The sequence below is a fragment of the Thermobia domestica genome, chromosome 16, assembly GCF_964235325.1.
Source record: "Thermobia domestica chromosome 16, izTheDome1.hap1.1, whole genome shotgun sequence".
Classification (NCBI taxonomy): domain Eukaryota; kingdom Metazoa; phylum Arthropoda; class Insecta; order Zygentoma; family Lepismatidae; genus Thermobia; species Thermobia domestica.
In genome coordinates, this window is record NC_137469.1 from 73,460,980 (window position 1) to 73,481,926 (window position 20,947).

The 20,947-nt window shown below is 37.0% G+C and overlaps 1 protein-coding gene across 2 annotated transcripts in view; it reads right to left on the bottom strand.

Moving 5' to 3' along the window:
- Positions 1 to 20,947, bottom strand: part of LOC145673165 (cellular tumor antigen p53-like) — a 78,559-nt gene that overhangs the window by 22,480 nt on the left and 35,132 nt on the right. For both annotated transcript variants that reach the window (XM_081742601.1, XM_081742602.1), the window contains exons 4-6: positions 19,449 to 19,682; positions 10,895 to 11,078; positions 2,110 to 2,326 (exon numbers count right to left, since the gene is read on the bottom strand). In XM_081742601.1, the coding sequence (XP_081598727.1) occupies positions 2,110 to 2,326; positions 10,895 to 11,078; positions 19,449 to 19,682 (635 nt within the window). The remainder of the gene's footprint in view (positions 1 to 2,109; positions 2,327 to 10,894; positions 11,079 to 19,448; positions 19,683 to 20,947) is intronic.

The window sequence follows — 20,947 nt, forward strand, 5'->3', positions numbered from 1 at the left end:
GGAATTTGTTGTTCGAAGCTGATCATCTGGTTGCTACTAGATATTACATCTCTTTTACAAGCCTTACTGTTAACAGAACCTGCCTGCCTGAATTTCATCTCTGTAAAACAAAACTAAACGTTGCACTCGGAACCGATCTTAGGGTAATTGCGACGAAAAAAACCCTGAACTACTATTGAGACCACGTACTAAACCAAGCCTCAAGGATAAAATAAGTTCACTTTATGAATAAAATTCCTTTATTCTAGCAAAAAATGGACTATCCCTTGGATTATAATAGCTATCGAGAGGCGTCTGCTGTGTTAGGGAAGTCTATATATGTAGTTAGTTTACAGGGCGCTATCAATAGATTGCATCTGGTTTGGAGCACAGGGTGTTTCAAAACAACACCGACAATATTTGGGAGGCGATTCCTGACACCAAGATAAAACAAAATGTATAGACCAACCTGGGTGCATAAATGCTTCCTTTCGGAGTTACAGGCTGCCGAAAACATAAAATGAAATTTAACAGTCCATAGCTCCAAAACTATGGAACCTACCGCAATCGGGTCAAGACTTCACTTAGGAACAAGCACATGCCCTATCCAAATATCTAAGTTTCAGAATCCTGCGGTACTTCCGCAACAATTTTTATAGAGGTATGATAGTTGGTGAGTACTTCATATTATATGACCGTAACCAAACTCAATCTATAAAAATTGTTCCGTGAGTACCTTAGATATTCGATTATTTTCACATGGCACCCTATTTCCACCCGAACAGTATTCTTTTTACAAATTGTAAATTGTGTGTCACTCCTTTGGTAGAAAAATTGCTGCAGGCGTTCCAGAGTTACGCTCGAACACACACACATATATAACCATACATGTATATATGATTCTTAAAAAGACTACGAACGTAAACCAAATACTTTAGTATATTGATTGCCTAAACCCATTGGAAAGATAAAATTTCACTACTTCAAAATAAGAATATTTGACATGTAATGTTACTTTCGAGATGCAAAATTAGCGAGTTCAATGCTAATCAAACGATATATCATCACTGCAGTAAAATTTTCAATGTATGCTTTATGTCTAAATACTGACTTCCGTGTAACCCCTACTGTCTAAAATCTAATGCTGCTAACCTCAAGATTGTGTTTTAAATCTATTATAACTACAGAGAACGAATAATCATGGATTACACACTGAGACTATGTTCCTGGACGATCATCCTGAAACAAACGTGAATACAACACTATTTTTTGCTAAAAGTTTTAGCAACTTCTGGCATCTTCGGGAGCTAAAGATATTGACGAAAAATCAAATAAGGAGGGCGTAATGGGTATAAACATAAAAAGAAACAGTTTCCATGTACTATGAACATTTCAAGATGGACAACATATTGCACAGCGTAAAATTCTCTGCTTTGACGTAACAATATAACATATATATATATATATATATATATTTATATCGATATTTAATATGTACATTATTTTCATCTCTCCTTATTTCAGTATCTTAGTACTGTCAACTCCCGAAGATATTAATAGTTTGATTTCGCAAACAAGAATTTTTAGGAAACCAAAAAATAAATCAAAAGATTGCAATCTTGGCCAATAATTACTTTTTGGATCAGGGACCACAAAATTTTTAAACGACCCCTAAATCGAGTTTCGTACTTTACCGAATAATCACATCATACTGAGTTAACTGATAGTTTGTGAGTTTGGCTACACTATATGTAATTCTCGAGATATACGGCCTACAAGAATTTTTTTTGATTGAAATATATTGGATCCAAAAATTAATGAACTTGTTTTCTATACCTGTTAATACTATACCTTGTTTTTTCTTTTCTTTTTAAACTTTATTAAATACAAAATAAAGTGTAAAATTGCCTTCATTTTCAATTAAATTTACTCGTATATATCCGTTGTCTCTAGTGCGATATCCTTATTTAATCCCAGGTCAAATGAGTACTGACGTATTTTGCCCTTGCGTTCTTTACGGATATTCCTATTTCCTCTCACTCTTACCATTCTCAAACAACTCTTCTACTGTCAATCATTTACAGAATGTTAAAAATATTTCAATTGATCTTTTCCCATTAATTTACTCACCATTTTTCTAACAAGAATACGGCTGCTACGTGCCTCCTATTCATTCCACCGGGACAGCTTGTTTGGCACGTGAATTTATAATGGTAGCGGACGTAGTTGGTACCCGGATGAGGATACTCCAAAGGAACTAATACATTGAAACGTTTGGTCGTTGGATCATGGTCGTATGTGGCAGCTGAATGATGACACTGCAGCACGTGAAGCACATTTCCTATTCCTGAAACAGAATTATCAGACACAAATATTATATTTAATATGGCATTTTCTCCAATAAAGACTGACATATATTTGGTTGTCCTCAAAGTATTGAGACTCTGAAAAATAAAACTGAGAATGTATATATTTTTTTTTATCTGAAAATAACATTATAAAATCACATAAGCACCATTTTGTTTGATGACCATCTGATATTTTCCGGCAACACCATAATCCCGTCGTTAGAGAACTTCTGTGGCTTCTGGTCAAAAAAATTGTGAAACATGTTTTTCACATGCATGTTTTGAAACGAACCTACAGTTTTGCAGAGAAGAAAACGATGCCAGGTCCAAGATATACGCTAGACGCACTAAAACCTCCCAGCCAAGTACTCTTAATTTCTCACCGGTCGTTCAAGATGTATGTGGTTTGGCACTGTCAGCGTGGTATACTGTTGATCAGCAACGGCAGTTCTTTTGAATTGTTAGATGCACTCACGTTAATTATGGACAGTAAAGATCCGAGCACTTCTTTCTGCAGCAGCTCGTGATGTACGATGCTCTTCCAATCTTACCGAATGAACAGCATAACCTTCCTAAGCGCCAGTGTGATATTTGCCACAGACACGAGTTTCTCACTTCGACCACAACCATTGCGAGACATCGAAATTTCCAGAACGAAAGGACTGAAACATCTTTTGGATGTTGCTTCTGATAACGTATCATACCTACAAAAAACACAATTTCAAGGACCGGCGCAGTATTTGCGTTTTTATCGAAATAAAATTGTAAAATGTAGTACAACTTTGTGAAAATCCAATCATCTTACGGCTCAATATCTTACGTCTTATTATAGGAATCCCGACCCTTTTTGCTCATTCACTAATTTTAATTCTCAGATGTCAATAACGTTAGGCCTGACCCATTGCGACTGAGATTTGGGACACTAACGCCACCTCGAATGCAAAATGATCAATCAGTTTTTTTTCTTTCTTAGACAATCGAATATTTCAAGAAATAAAGAAACTATTTAGCATACTCTTTTTAATTAAATGTAACTAACTCCATAGTGACAATCACTTATATACATCTCCTTTCGTTTATTCCATTGGACATAACCGACTGATGTTGAAGATTTCAATTAATTTTCTCCCATTTAACTTGCTTACGATTTTTCCAACAAGAATATAACTACTGTCTCGCACTGTAAGATTAGTTATTTTATTTAGATACATATTTGATTGGATGGTAGTTTATTGTTTTCAATTTTGCCCCTTTCGCTCACTGCAAGTTATCGTTTCCTACTTTTGTTCTTCAACGTGTACAACTAGTTCCAAAAAACTTGGAACTTTCCCTTTTCTTTAAGATCTCCTATATCTTTATGCGTAAGCAGGATTTCTCTAAAGAATGACACATCTTCTTCGTCCTTTTGAAGCTTTCTTGCAAACTCATCTATTAAATCTTTGAAGCAAGGTAGTACTATCGTATCACCTTTTAGATAATTTTTGTGGACGTTGCACGGCGGTATATATTTATTACCAATGTTTCCTCTAGTTTAAGTACTTTTCGTAGCTAAACACATGTCGCGATATGTCACTTTTACAACATTCTTTTGGGTTGGCACCAAGTGTGTAGTACATGTAAACTCGATCTAGGTAAAACTTGTGCTTCGAAGAGTTAAAACATGATACCTATGGGAGATAGAGAATTCCCAAACGAAAGGTGAAAGTTGCAATTTTTCTTTAACTCACTATGCAATATATTTTCAATTGCAATTTCTATTTTAAGATATTTATAATAATAAATAAATAATGAGAACTAGCATAACCCTCACTCCCTTTCCGAGAAGTCACTAGTGTTTTCTTGTTCGCCTATCAAGTACACGATTTTCCTCGGCAACTAGCGGACAGCAGTAGATCGATGCAAAAATTAAGATCGACAGAAAAGGAGAGGCTATACCGAAGCATGAATTTGTGTTTGTATATCAGTACTTCTAACAGAACACCTGAAGCTCGTATTAAAGTGTTCACTGAGCAGAGAACAAGTTCTAACCATACTTTTTCTATCAAAACAAAAATAGCTTTGTATCTGTTCTTTGCTCATGATAGTATTCTCTTGCCTGACAGCCTGAATACAGGCAACCTGAAAAATATACATGACACGAGGCTGACAGGCTGATAAGCTGGTTAGGAAACCAAAACGCCTCCAGTGATAGTTGAGTAGTATAACCTCCAATTGCATACAAACAACGCAATGTCAGATTAAAAACGAAGCAATATAGCATAAGATTCACAGGTACTGTTAATGTGAAAGCACTTTGTTAATTATAAAATCTACACGGAAACAACGGTAGGGTCTTTAAAAGGTGGATTTTTACAAGAAAAAAATCTACTTGAAAAACGTCGGGTTTTTGCATCTCTAATTACGACAAAAGCTTTCAATAAAACGGGTGCTACATACGATGCATAATCAAACTCAAAGTTGACTGATTCATATAAAACTACTTTATACATTTGAACCTGTCTGCATTAGCCTCCTTCCCACAAAATGCCCAACTTAAGGAGTAATATAATAATTTCCTAAATCCACAAATAATGTCAATGGGAATCGAGTTGACGGCTGACCACACATGAATCAACTGAAAGGCTGGCTAATGTTCAAGAGAACACATTTTACACAATTTTTGAAATGAGGGTTAAATTTACTTTATATCTATTATAAGGATTCCACAGAAAGAAAAAAAAATCTCCCAAGTGTTACTGATTTAGCAGTGCAGAAAAAACATCGAGAAAGTTACCACAGAAAAATGAAAAGGTATTGAATTTTTGTTTTTTTCTGGATACAAGGTGAGGTCTATTTATCTCCGTAAGATATCATTTACAAAAAAAGACGTTTATGCCTTGTATACACGAAAGCACAATACTTAACACACTTAAGGCACAATAAACATACACATAGATGTCTAAATTAACACAAACTAGCAACTAAATGCTTTATATACAGGGTGTCCCAGAAGTAATGGTAAAAACTGAAATCACAGATTCCTGGCACTAAAACAAGAAAAAATATGTATATGACATACAGTGCGGAAATGGATAGGGGCGAAGCTAGACAACTTCGTATGTGTGTGTGTGGGGGGGGGGGGGGGTAACTTCACATCTGCCAGCGGAATGATAGGAGCTAGGAAGGGGTCAGGAAGACACAATATCATATCGGCTTGACGTGTTAAACACAGATTCTGTAAATGCGCCAGAGATTCCCCATACGTCATTTAGGAATTCACCGTATGTCTGTAGATGGAAACCACACAGAAGAAAGTTGTTATCCATGGCACGATTGCACGCACATCTACAATGGGTGTCAAAGCAAAGATCACTTAGCATGGTTGCAACATCTCAGGGGGTAATAGAAAGTAGTATACCAGATAGAAACTTGCAGAGGGAGGGTAGAAATAAGAACAAGTGTAACTAGCCGTGTCATGTTGGGCCTAATGAAATAACGAGCAGAATCCACGACGACGTACTGTGTTTGTAACGTAGTATCTTACACAGAATAGCACTACAAACTACTAGGTCATACGTGCTAACAATAAATGTACCTAGAAAAGATGTTCAAATGTAAACGTGCTAATCGTGAGTTTCGAATGCATTCCATCACTCCCAGTGTGTGGCGTAACTGTTCACACGCACCTTCAATGTGGTTTTGTAAATCGGCAAATTGCACTCCCTAAATGTGAAGTTCCTTTCCCCCACATTCGAAGCTGTCTAACTCCGCCTCTGTCCACTTCCGGACTGTATGTCATATAAACTTTTTTCTTCTTGTTTTGGTGTCAGGAATCTGTGGTTTCATTTTTCACCATTACTTTTGAAACACCGTGTATACTAACAAAGGTTAAGACCAAGTGAGTTCAATGAATAACTTACATTGTATGTCACCTGGAGCTAAAGAGTACAGCCATTTCCAAGTGGCTATAAGAGGAAAAAAGAAATTGAGACACACACAGCCTTTTTTTCCCCAACTTTGCGACACAATAATGAGTTATTAACTTAACTTTCGAATAGAATAAACAGATCTGAATACAACTGCATAGAACTAAAAATATGAATTTAAACATACACAACTTCTAAGTAGGAGGAACGAGGACTTTCAGGTGGTAGGAACATATGAATGTAATGAAATTCAATTTTAGGAAAATGATCAAATGTTAAGTAAATATGATACTTAAGATTAAATAGGTCTACAGATGTATATATTAAAACGGTGAAAAATCATGATTTAAAAAAAAATCATTTTTGTTGATTTTTTAAATTTAAATCGAGTTTTTGATTTAAACCATATCTTTCTCCTCGCATAATATACGCTGCGAACTGAAGAAAAAACATTAGGAATTAGTATTAAATGTTAATTACGCCATTTAAGTGAAAGTATTGTGGTTGATTTTGAATTAATCCCCAGTCGTTAATCTACAGGGTCAGTCCTTAAAGTAGTAGGAATGATTTTTTCTTTTCTTTCTACAGACTGACGGCGATTACTCCACCTGTTGTTGGTTGAGGTGGGTCTAAGGAAAGACAGGAAGCAGCGCCAGTCGGCTGCCAGCCATAGCAAGGTAAAGATCGCTCGTCATCGTCAGACTGCGTCATGGCCAATCTTTTAGAACAGCGTTACGCCATCAAATTTTGCGTGAAGCTCGGTAAAACTGGGAAAGAGACTCATGAAATGATCAAGACGGCGTACGGTGATAACGCCATTGGAAGATCGGGTGTGTTTGAGTGCCACAAGCTGTTTAGGGAGGGAAGAGAAGAAGTTGAAGACGCTGCACGTCAGGACGACCTTCGAGCTCCAAAACGGAGGAAAATGTTGCAAGATTGAAGAATTTGCTGGACAGTGACCGAAGATTAACTGTTCGCATGATTGCCGATGAACTTGGCATTGCTAAAACCCAAGTTCACGAAATTGTGCACGAACAATTGCAAATGAGGAAAATATGTGCAAAGTTTGTGCCGCGAGTGCTGACAGGCGAACAAAAATCCAAATTTTTTAGACAATGTGGTGACTGGGGACGAGACGTGGACGTTTGAGTATGACCCTGCGACCAAACGTCAAAGCGCGGAATGGCACACCCGAAATTCCACATGCCCCAAAAAGGCGCGCATGACGAAATCAAAAGTGAAAAACATGCTCATTTGCTTTTTCGATTCAGAAGGAGTGATCCACAGGGAATTTGTTCCACACGGACAGACTGTCTATGCAGTTTTTTTTTTATCTCCAGGTCCTAGAACGGCTGAGGAAACAATAAATGTGCTAACAATAAATGTACCTAGAAAAGATGTTCAAATGTAAACGTGCTAATCGTGAGTTTCGAATGCATTCCATCACTCCCAGTGTGTGGCGTAACTGTTCACACGCACCTTCAATGTGGTTTTGTAAATCGGCAAATTGCACTCCCTAAATGTGAAGTTCCTTTCCCCCACATTCGAAGCTGTCTAACTCCGCCTCTGTCCACTTCCGGACTGTATGTCATATAAACTTTTTTCTTCTTGTTTTGGTGTCAGGAATCTGTGGTTTCATTTTTCACCATTACTTTTGAAACACCGTGTATACTAACAAAGGTTAAGACCAAGTGAGTTCAATGAATAACTTACATTGTATGTCACCTGGAGCTAAAGAGTACAGCCATTTCCAAGTGGCTATAAGAGGAAAAAAGAAATTGAGACACACACAGCCTTTTTTTCCCCAACTTTGCGACACAATAATGAGTTATTAACTTAACTTTCGAATAGAATAAACAGATCTGAATACAACTGCATAGAACTAAAAATATGAATTTAAACATACACAACTTCTAAGTAGGAGGAACGAGGACTTTCAGGTGGTAGGAACATATGAATGTAATGAAATTCAATTTTAGGAAAATGATCAAATGTTAAGTAAATATGATACTTAAGATTAAATAGGTCTACAGATGTATATATTAAAACGGTGAAAAATCATGATTAAAAAAAAAATCATTTTTGTTGATTTTTTAAATTTAAATCGAGTTTTTGATTTAAACCATATCTTTCTCCTCGCATAATATACGCTGCGAACTGAAGAAAAAACATTAGGAATTAGTATTAAATGTTAATTACGCCATTTAAGTGAAAGTATTGTGGTTGATTTTGAATTAATCCCCAGTCGTTAATCTACAGGGTCAGTCCTTAAAGTAGTAGGAATGATTTTTTCTTTTCTTTCTACAGACTGACGGCGATTACTCCACCTGTTGTTGGTTGAGGTGGGTCTAAGGAAAGACAGGAAGCAGCGCCAGTCGGCTGCCAGCCATAGCAAGGTAAAGATCGCTCGTCATCGTCAGACTGCGTCATGGCCAATCTTTTAGAACAGCGTTACGCCATCAAATTTTGCGTGAAGCTCGGTAAAACTGGGAAAGAGACTCATGAAATGATCAAGACGGCGTACGGTGATAACGCCATTGGAAGATCGGGTGTGTTTGAGTGCCACAAGCTGTTTAGGGAGGGAAGAGAAGAAGTTGAAGACGCTGCACGTCAGGACGACCTTCGAGCTCCAAAACGGAGGAAAATGTTGCAAGATTGAAGAATTTGCTGGACAGTGACCGAAGATTAACTGTTCGCATGATTGCCGATGAACTTGGCATTGCTAAAACCCAAGTTCACGAAATTGTGCACGAACAATTGCAAATGAGGAAAATATGTGCAAAGTTTGTGCCGCGAGTGCTGACAGGCGAACAAAAATCCAAATTTTTTAGACAATGTGGTGACTGGGGACGAGACGTGGACGTTTGAGTATGACCCTGCGACCAAACGTCAAAGCGCGGAATGGCACACCCGAAATTCCACATGCCCCAAAAAGGCGCGCATGACGAAATCAAAAGTGAAAAACATGCTCATTTGCTTTTTCGATTCAGAAGGAGTGATCCACAGGGAATTTGTTCCACACGGACAGACTGTCTATGCAGTTTTTTTTTATCTCCAGGTCCTAGAACGGCTGAGGAAACGCATCATCCGCGTCCGCCCAGCCATCGACAAACCCTGGCGACTGCATCATGACAATGCGCCGAGCTACACAGCCTTCCGAGTGGTGGCGTATTTGGCCCAACATAACATTGCAACCTTGCCTCAGCCACCATACAGTCCCGACCTTGCCCCACCAGACTTTTTCCTCTTCCCCCGCCTCAAAACCACCCTGATAGGGCATCATCACGGCTCAGTGGAAGCATTACAACAGGCCGTGACGAGGCAGCTGAACAGCATTCCAGTTTCCGCCTTCCAGGAAGCGTATGAAAACTGGAAATCCCGCTGGCACTGGTGTGTGGATGTGGAGGATCATATTTCGAAGAATATTAAGCGTAAGTGTTATTTCTGCCAATATCTTATTTTTAATTGACTCAAGTCCTACTACTTTAAGGATTGACCCTGTATTTTAATTCCAAACAACGTTTCTTAAGCATTAAGGAAAGAGTACAGCAACGTCTATCAAAAGTTACTGATATTTGGCAGGAGCATATTTTTTAAAACAAACAGAATTAGCTTGCAGCACGAAATAGATATAAAATACATAAATTTCGCCATAAGTTATAAAATCTTAAAAAAAAAAAAAAAGTTTCGGGGAGGGGATCGGACCCCTTTAAATACTGGAAAAAAACAAAAAGACGCGCATGCAAAAGAATTTTCGTCTTAAATGTTGATGGTGATTTCCCCGGTGATTCCCCCGGAATAGTTAACGATTCACAAACCCTATGTTACGAAGAGAAGAAAGCAGGATTGCAACGTTACCTGCTCAAATCGGGATTTTCTCTAATCATCCTTTGCATGACACTCATTTCCATGCTGTGATGTACATACATTTGAGTCTCATTGTATTATGATTATCTTCCAGAATCGAAATAACAGAAAAGAAAAGGGATTTTTACTTATTTCCATTTTAAATTAATTTATTTCGGAATTGATTTAAATCAGACTGATTCAAATCAATCCACCCTGTATTAAAATCACAGTTTTGTATTCAATTATGTGCGAGATTTATTATTAGTCTTATCTAACTCCAATTGATAAATTCTTTTGATATCGAACGAAACACTCAAGAAATGAATGCTAATATTACAGAAAATTTTTAAGTTTTATGGTCAGTGTACAAGGAACTCAGAAGTATTACTTGCTGGGCTGCAGAAAATAGAACACCGGTCTCCCGTTTGCCAAGAAGAGCTCTAATTTCTACAAGATTAGCGAAAAGATAAATATATACACAAAAATGATTGTATCACTATTAGGTCAACTTGTGGAATTGTACGATAACAAGCAAGAGAACGAAAATCTGATTACAGTGATGATTTTCTGTTCTTTCAACGCTGTTCGATACACATTTCTATTTTAAAAGCAGAAGTATTTATTTAATATTTCACTATGAAATGAATATTATGTGGTGCATTTGGTAGGCATTGGCAGTTTAGTATACTGATGCCATAAACAACAAACAACTCGACAGATACTTCTGTCTTCTTGTGTGTGTGTGTGTATGTATGTGCAAACTAGAGAAACGCACGTAAAATAAAAATTAGTTCTCAATATGGATTACTATACCTTTGCTTTGATCATTACTTTCGTGGACAGGACATCGTGACACAGGTTGGGACTGGTACTGTTCTTGAGTATATACTAGGTAAGCTCTGATGTTGACATTGGTTAAATCTCTCAGCTCATGTTTAAAATCTATAGGCACAACTTGTTCTCTGTCCACGAAGATCTTATTCAATAATGAAGAATACTGAAAGAAGAGGAACAGATTTAAAATATTATGGCTAATTTCATTAATATCTTTTTATACTAGATCTAGTATTACAATTTATTTGTGTTCGTTTCTCAACAGCATACGGGGAGATTTGATATCGTATATTATTTTATGGGTATTACAAGGTTCCTACTGATCTGAAGAAATCTATTTCCATGACTTCTCCCTGACCTTTGGCAGGAAATTCTCTGACTTACATGACAGGTGTCGGATGACGTTGACATATAAATAAGGAATAAATAACGGTGAATATTTAGATATGAGAACATTTATTCTATAGAGACAAATAAAAATGAATAGTTCATACGTACATTCCACTTGCCACCCATAAAAATCTGAGCAACGTTTCACTGTGATCATTAATGGTTGGCTAAGCAGAAATTGGTGCGCAATTAATGTTAGGAAAAATATATTTTATAAAATTTCCCTGATTTCCAGTCTTTTTCCTTGATCTGCACCATTTTCCCCGAGTTTTCTCTAAAATCTCTGACCAGTAGGAACCCTGTATTAAAGCAGAATCTAATGTCCTACGCTCGATCATGCATGACAAGTAAGTACCAAGCTACAATGGATAACCCAGCTCAAGATACATTCGATAGTATGTTTTGTAAAACAAAGTTTATTCGGTAGATAGCTACCATTGAATGCTGGCATAAGATGGCCATGTAAGTTTGAAATCTGGCTCCCCTGCACCAACAGCTGTGAATAGAAGAGACAAATACAAAGGTTCCACATTTAATATCATGAAGTTGATTACACACAGTAACCCACATAAATATTGATTACACATTCAAGACTTAAATATTGCAGAAAGGTCTGGACTCAATAAATGTCTGCAAGCAGAGACTCAATTCCGGAGTTCTAAATCTTTAGAAATATTTCATCTCTAAATCTATGGAGACAGATGCTTATACACAGGAGTAATCATGAGTAAGACCGGCAGTTGTGGAAAAATAAAAAACCGACAGTCCACATTGTCAGGGTTGGCAAAAACCATGGTTTTTATTAAAAAAACAAAAAAAAAACGGTTTTTTTGGTTTAAACCAGGTTTATTTGGTTTAAATAATTTGCTCTACATATTCATATCATATATGGACAAAAATAAGTTTGTTTCGCCTTGATGTTATTATGAAACAGCCGGGTTATGTCGGAAGGGGTCACATAAGCTTAAAGCGGAATAAAAACTGCTTCTCGAGTTACAACCACGAGAAATTGTCCTCCATTTGAACTCGAAACCGGGACTAATTGGCCACAAATGCGATACGTCTTTCGACTCACTCACGAAGGAATCCTGATAAAAATACGTTGTACTGATCTTTACATGCTTCTTAATACAACTGTCAAGAGTCATTTCAGAAAGACAAAAGGATAAACAGTTGCACAAGTGAAACCATTATACAGAATTACATATGGACAATTTCAAAGTACTACGGAGTACAGAAGAACTAATTTAGTTCAAGTTAGTTAACAACGACTTTTATTGGTCCAAATTAAGGAAATACGACGACTTAATTTGCATATCAGTAAGAAAAGTGAATAAAGATACGAATTATTTGAGTCCACTTTGGCTCAGACTCATTTATACATAAAAAGATACTTCTCATTTCACTAAATGCTTCTCGTGGAGTCTCTATGACCCCCCCCCCCCACGCACACAAAAAGTACGGCATTTCGATGTATTTTATCAATAGCAAACATTGAAACGAAACAATAATTAGAATTTTTCTTTGATTGTAATTACATAACAATAATAACAACTACAAAAAAATCACAAAACACACATTTATAAACTTATATTTTAAAAAAAGTTGCTTTTGTAGTATAATCTTTTTGAGTAATGAATGGGGAATTTAGGTCTGAGTATAATACGAATAATATACGGGAGTGAAACGTGATAACCCACAAATGTGTGTTCATCAAGATTTTACAAACACTTACACTTTTACGAACATTTTTCGTTTTTTGGTTTAAACCAGCCAACCCTGCACATTGTTAAACTAAACACAACACACTAGCAAGGTTATGTGATAAAAATATAGAAAAAACAATCACATAACAGTTTCAACACATTAGCTGTGTCTTCATCAGAATGGAGGAGTAGAAGAGTGATGAAGCCACGCCTAGTTTTTATATATTTGTAATTGTGTTTTTATGTACTTTTTATTACATAGCCTTGCCCAGTGTGTTGTTGCGTTAATCTATATTGAGGTTTGTAAGTACCAGTGAAAATTGTATATATTGGTCACCACCGGTTCCACTGAAAAGTGGCCAATTTACAGAAGGCAATAACTATCAGGTTGTCTAAAAAGTACCGATTCTTTGGAGGTCAAAATTCAGGATGCATTCATTGTGATTCGAAAATAACAATACGAAACCAAATATGCACTACTCTATTCTATGATCTGCCATTTTCTGTGCAACATCATAATCCCGACGCAATAAAACATATATAGTTTCTGGTCAAAAAATTGTGACATGTGGTTTTCATAGGTCTCTTTAGAAACTAACTTAACAATATTCACAAGAGTTGAGCAGAGACCGAAACAAAGGATCTGACGGAACTAGGTCGGGGTTATACGGTAGATGCATTAGAACCTTCCAGCCAAGTTCTTTCAATTTCTTACGGGTAGCTGAAAGATGTATGCAGTGTGACATTGTTAGTGTGGTCTACGACACCCTTCTGTAACCAGATCTAGCGATTTCTTTTGAATTGTTAGGTGCACTCGCCCTAATTGTTGACAGCACAATCCGAGTCTATTGTTGTACCCGGCGGCAGCAGCTCGTGATGCACAATGCTCTTCCAATCCCACCAAACGCATATCATAACCTTCCTGGGTGACAGTAAGGGGTTTGCCACAGAATGTGGAGCTTCTAACTTTGACGACAATCTTCTTCGAACATTGTTGTAGAATATCCACTTTTCATTACTCATGATCAACCCCGTTTCAGAAATTACTCGAGTTCATTACGTTTTAGGTAGATTTTTTGCAGATAGCAATTTGGTCGAGTAAATGTTTTTGAGTCAGATTATATGGCACCCACACACGTCGAGCTTTTCTTTTTTTCCAGCCACTTTCTCGAAATGGTTTAACTCTGTTCCGTGATCAGGGTGTCTATTAAAATTCCAAAATGAAATTTAGTGACTTTTTCGTGACCTTTTCTTTACCAAATCATAAAATTTTCTAACATTTTCATGAGCGAATTTGGGTGCGAAAAAATGAAATGAAAATCTTTAAGTTTTACGTCCCACGCTTATGCCGGTTAGGCTAAAGGAGACGGTGATGATGAGTGATGAATGAAGAAAGTGAGAGGAAACGGGAGAACCCCGAGAAAACCCACGCACACGGTGTTTGTCCACCACAAAGTTCGCTTGGCGGGGGCAGGGATCGAACCCGGGACCCCAAGCACCAGAGGTGAACGCTCTACCACTGAGCCACCGCGGCAAAAAAAAAAAAAAAAAAAAAAAAAAAAGTGCGAATTAGGCCGAATTTTCATCCATGCGATACAAACGTATTTTGCTTGCGATTTGGTAGCGTCTAAAGCCGACCATGGACATTTTTGGTGGTGAATTTTGACCTTTTATAGAACTTTTTTTTTTTTTCAATTTGTACTTACATTTGCAGTTAAAAAAAATTGTGACCCAAAAGCTAAATTTCGTGACTTTCATGACCGTTTTCTGATTTCGTGAGCGATAGACACCCTGGTGATGTACTATTAGGCCATTTGCGATATGATGACTGCCTATATGCCGGCCTTGCTCGTCTTCTGCCAAAGTACCGTCCATTTTTGCTATGATTGGTTGTCCAGTGCGAGGAGCATCTAAATCATCGAAATTTTCAAAATAAAAGCGACTGAACCATCTTTTGACTATTGATTTTGATAACGTATCTTGTCCATGAACAGCACAAATTTCTACACGGGCCTGCGCTGCATCAGCGCGTTTATCGAAATAAAGATGTAAAATGCTGCGTAGTTTTTTGCACATCTACTAGCTTCAAATATCAGCTATCAAATGGCGCTAAGTCTAACCTGCTGCGACTCATATACCTTAAGATTTGTGACACTAACACCATTTCGTCCACAATAGACTTAATATTTTTTTGGACTACCTAAAATTTAAGTCGCAACATATGCATTTCTAATGTAATTAACTATTTATTACCTGTGTATTAATTTGTACATATGTATATTAGTCAACCACTTATAGTAACATTGCTTTTAACTACGTATTGGGTATAATGGCGAACAAATCTAACAAACCCGTCTAAATTCTACATGAACACTATTTACAAAATCGCTCTGTACGACATCGCTTTTTACATCATATTGTATAACGATATATTTATAACTCATTTTCGGAGAAATGTGTCAGCCATAACACTAATGTTGGTTTTTGTTTGTTACGTGTTTAGGATTGCTGACAATAATGTAACGATTACTTTAATTTGTATTAAGTAGATTGCAGATAACCCCTTTAAGGACAAATCCCGAGTTATCTCTCTCTTTTTTTTTTTTTTTTTTTTTTTATGTAATCCATTTTTTCCCAAGTTATCTCGTTGCGTTTGTAACTTTCTTATTCCTTTGTATTTATCACGGAAGAAGCCGTCTATTAGTGTTCGAAGTACTTATTTTGTCCAAGAGATGTCTCTAGGGGTATTGTAGAGTGTCTAGCGGCTTTGTACTGCAGCACCACTAGCGTATCTGTTGCATTTTATGTAGTTGTTCTTTTGTATCACTATCTATCGAGAATACTCGGGATAAGAATCAGGGTACCAAGTAGGAAATTTGAAACGTTACTTTATTATGTATTGCAAAACACTTATGTATATCATTTAGCAATAAATATCGTCCCTGCACGAATATTTCACTTATACTTACACCCCTATACCTTCTTTTTATAGCCCCGAGATAACTCGGAATAAAAATTTGCACGTATTTTTTAGCTTCTTTTTTCTACGCACTGGAAAAAAATTATGAAGAGGTATTTTTATTATGTACTATTATATATTCAAACAATTCAAACGAACAATATAAACATATGTGCATTTTTTGCCAGAAAAATCCCCTGATAATTAAGTCCTTAAGGGGTTAAATCAGTATGTCTGTTGGTCAAAGCAAGCAATGCTGTCGCAAGACAACAGTGTTTAATACTGAAGAAGAGTCGCACATAATATGGAGATTAGAATATGGGGAAACAAATGTCAGTATCGCGAGGGAATTGAGTGTATCACACTCAACAATTTATACAATTTCGAAGGACAAAGAGCTCCTTCGTGGATAAGTGGTTAGCGTACGCGCCTTTGGCGTGGGAGACGGGTTCGATTCCTGGCGGAAGCCCATGTAGCTCGGGTTCCACGTTAATCAGTAGGTCCCGTCTCATAGAGCCTCGCTGCTGAAGGGATGTTAAACTCAAAATCAACTCAACTCGAAGGACAAAGAGAAAATAGTCTCATTTCGAAAGCAATTCTTTAAAAATCAAGCGGGCCAGATCACCAAGATATTGAAGCTTTACGTAGATGGCTTAAGAGGGAGAAGGAGTGCGCCACAGCGGCCGGAATATTGGTGTTCAATTTAACATGGGATCTCAAAGATAGTTTTAAAGCTTTCACAAAATACGTCCACCAAATTCTGAACCGATTCACAATAAACCCACATGCCTTAAAAAAAATTGTTGGAAGTACAATATTCTGGTTCGAAAGCAGGAGGAGCCTATTTCGACCGAATTAATAAGGAAGTAATAATAAAATTGACTTTACTATGGCTGTATAATTATCCTGTGAAAATTTTCAAAAGTTCTTCTGTACCTATCTTGGTCATGATATAAATGAGATTTTGGCGATCGTCTACGATGAAGACAACAGCGGAGTTATTATATCCACAGAATAAATACACAAGCACAGTAAGGCCAGTTCTATTATTAAGTTAATAACAATATCCCAGATATTTTCCTTATTGTATAACAAAAACGTAGTTATACACTAGTTGGGATTACCTTAAATTAAATTAAATAAAAAGTTGACGAATTCTGTACGATGTCCTCAGCAGATAGAGAATGGTCAAATGACCAAAAATTTCACACCAACCAAAACGAATGTCTCCACATGAGCATATTGAGCATGTCGCATGACATCAAGTGAACAGAAAGTAACAAGCGAGATAAGAGATAATGTCAGCTACATTGCCATTCGATAGTATATACTTTCTGGTGTACTCTTGAGAGCACCTTGGCGTTCCGGAAAAAGTTCCTCTGACTACTCACAGAAGTTACCCCCCCAAAAATCTAGAATTATCCTATATGTACGTTCAACCACGAATTTACTACCTTCCTCAGCACATATTCTTTCAGAAAACCAACAGGAGTATGGAATTTTCCATCTCTAACTTATGTGTGCTTTTTTCCTCAAGTCTCATACGTTCGTAGCATAAAGGAATAAAATAATTAAAAAGGGAGTATATTTCAAATTATGGATGTTTGAGGATTGTCGATGGAATTCAGAATTGGCAGTGTTAACATTAACTTAAGTATGATTAGGAATTACGATTCCTGCGCTTTCGGCAACTATGGTCATGTTAGCCTGTTACATATAAGGGATGATGTTTCTCAGTGATCACACTGCACAGGTATCAGGGAAGAAAGGAAAGAATGGAAGAAGAAAGGAGTGTGGAAGAAAAAAAAAAAGGACTAGGACCTGTATGTTAGGTACTATCCCAGCAATTTTTCCTGGTGCAAATGAGGAAGACCCCGCTCAGGATGGCTGGCCTGAAAAATCTGTTACACTTTTTCGACCTGTGACCACCGGGAATCGAACCCGGGACCCCTCGCACCGAAGACGAGTGTGTAAATGACTACAGTACGTGAGGCCACATCAAAGTAAGTAGTGCATGCTTTTACTTATAGGTGTTTAATGTAGTAGCTTTTCTTAGATTAATTACACCTGTTACTGGAATGATAACAAAAATTGAAAGTGGGACAAAGAAGTAACGTTTCTTTAATTCTTATTAATCAGCTATTTAGCATATAAGTTCGTGTTTATGAAGACTATATCGACACAGAAGAAAATTTATGAAAGACTCTGGAATTAAGAAAGTTATTACATTCACAAGAAGGAAGTCAACGGATGTAGCTTCACAAACAACATTTTGTGCACGAATTTGTGCTGAAAAGACTTTTTTTTGTGCCGAAACTTTTTTTCGGGGAGGGTGGGGTACACATTAGATAATTCTGATGCTTTTGGGCTAAGTAACTTTACTGAATATTGAACATGCATATTCGTAACCAAGAGGAATGGAAATGGGGAAGGTGGAAACTTCATAAAGAGAAACTGCATAATTTACACCGTTCATACCGTGTATACCGTTCATCAAACATTGTTAGGGTCATCAAGTGTAGGAAGCTCAAGTGGGAAGGTCATTTACCAGAATGAAGACAGTAGAAACTCTTTTAAAGTTCTGAATGGAAATCCAATCGGAAAACGTCCATTAGGAAGACCTAGGCGCAGACGGGAGTACAATATTAAGACAGATCTCGCGGAAATAGGAATACAAAGTAGAAATTTGACCCAGCTGGCTAAGGACAGAAGTCAATGGAGAGCTTTTGTGAACGTGGCACTGAACCTCCTGGTTCCATAGGCCATAGAATTAGTTTTTAATATTCATCCTCCTTAATCAAGTAGTAATTTTCTGACTACAGTGCTGTTAGATTCCTACCTACAGAAAGCGTAACATCAAGTGAAAATCTTCGGAAGTTGGTTGCCGTGTGGAAAAGAAAGTAACAGAAAGTGGTGGGTGAGGTTTCATACTTGTCACCTGAAAGTATTGAATACGTTAGACTGACCTCTCTCTCCCTAGTTTACGAATATTCACAGGTCGAGTTTCGGATCGGATAACGAGCAGCGACCTATGTGATGCATTAATACCTCTCACATCACTACGCATGTTTATAGCAGGGCATACACCAAGTGCCACAAGTACATCGGCAGTATTTCAACTGGTATGTGTATTCAATCGTTCAGAAACACTCATTACATCTTTCATAATCCTTGTACTTCTGAGTATAAGCATTATTCACTTTAGGTAAACTGGTACGAGATCGTCTGGTATTGGTGGAAAATTTACCAGATAAGGCATAATACCCTCTGTTTATAGAAAGTTCTCCAATATTTTGCTGAATTCGATACCTAACTAATTTCTCTGAACACTTAAGAAGAAGCACCATAACTTTGTAGGGAATTCTACTCTCTTCAAATACAAGAACATACAATCTTACATTAATTACTAGTGCATCATTCTAATTATTCACCATTAACATGAATTAGTTGTAACAGTTTTTTAACGTATATTACTTACCAGCCACGATTTTCCATTGGTCTTGGCTGACGACCAATCCAGTCTAAATTTATACTGGCCTTCCCAGACGTCCACACAGGGGACTTCAGAGTTACTGCTCTGGCTATCCGGTGACAAAGTAGGTGGTACATTCGGATCAATATTTAAAGGTTTAACATCAGGCTCTGGCCAATACTCTTTCGCAAGATGAAGATTGACTTCTTGCTGATCAGAAGCAACAAGAGATTCCATTATCTAAAAAGTCAGATACATACAATTACATTAATAATAATAAATAATAATAGTGTGTAAAATTTAACGAAAATAGATATATGTACGAGATTCTTAAAGTAGAACAGGAAAGATGAAGTCAGTACACATCCCCTTCCGAAACTTTTCTTTTTAATTTTAAACTTTATGCGAAATTTATGTATTTTATACAGTGAAACCTGTCAACTTGGCCACCTTCTTATCTTGGCCTAGTTCGTCTTGAACCTGCATTTTCCCATAAGACATTCGTTACTTAAGTTGACTACCTGTCTATCTTGGAAGTTGGCTACACTGAAGCAATGTTTACCCTATGATGATAATGATAAATTTACCTGCGTATCTTGGCCACGAAAAATACAGTTTTGTTATTTTTCTTAACTCTTTCGAATTCCCATATGAGAGGCAGATGTTCTGTATTTTTGACTGGACACAAAGAAGCATAGATTCGCACGATTTGTTCTTGGAGGTCAATGGCCAGAACACTACCCTCATAAAAGGGTGGTGAAGGAAGATGTGAATAAGAAAAAGCACGTACAGGAATTCAGGAAATGGTTGTACGTATTTGTTTACCCTGTCTGTTTTGGTAAAACCATTAGCTATATCGGCTCCTTTCATCAGTGGGAAGCTTTAGTAATTCCGGAAAATTCTCAAGGTTAAAGCTCAATTGTCATTTATTGGCACCTGACTGCATGTCAAAAGGTAGCGGAGGTTTTGAGATATGAATTCCCTCAAGATTTTCTCAAACCATCTTTTGCTCCGAGGGAAACACTTCTAGCTCATTAACAAGAGGTAGTTAACTACAATATTAGAACGTGCATATCTGACAAAAGGAATAAAGCAAATATGTCTAGAATGAACCACCATTCAGTAACAGCTGAAAAGAAGTCATATAAATTGCATATGAATTTCTCAATTTATAACTTAGCTTTTCTTGTTTTCAATATGAATAACTCAGTGTGCTATAATATCAATTTCAATAAACTGCGTACATACACTTCTATTTCATGGTTGGTTGTGTTATTTTGTTTCCAATCCGAATAATCCAATGTACCAGACTAGTTTTCAGGAAGAGAAAGGTATGCATATATATTAGAGATACTATCAAGAGCGCCGATCCTGGGGGGACCGAGGGGCCCGGGCGTCCCAAAGCTCATGTGGCCCCTATTTTATTTATGAGTATACAATATTTGGAATAATTTTAGTGCAATTTGTCTTAAAATCTTCATATATATACCTTCTGCATCTGAATG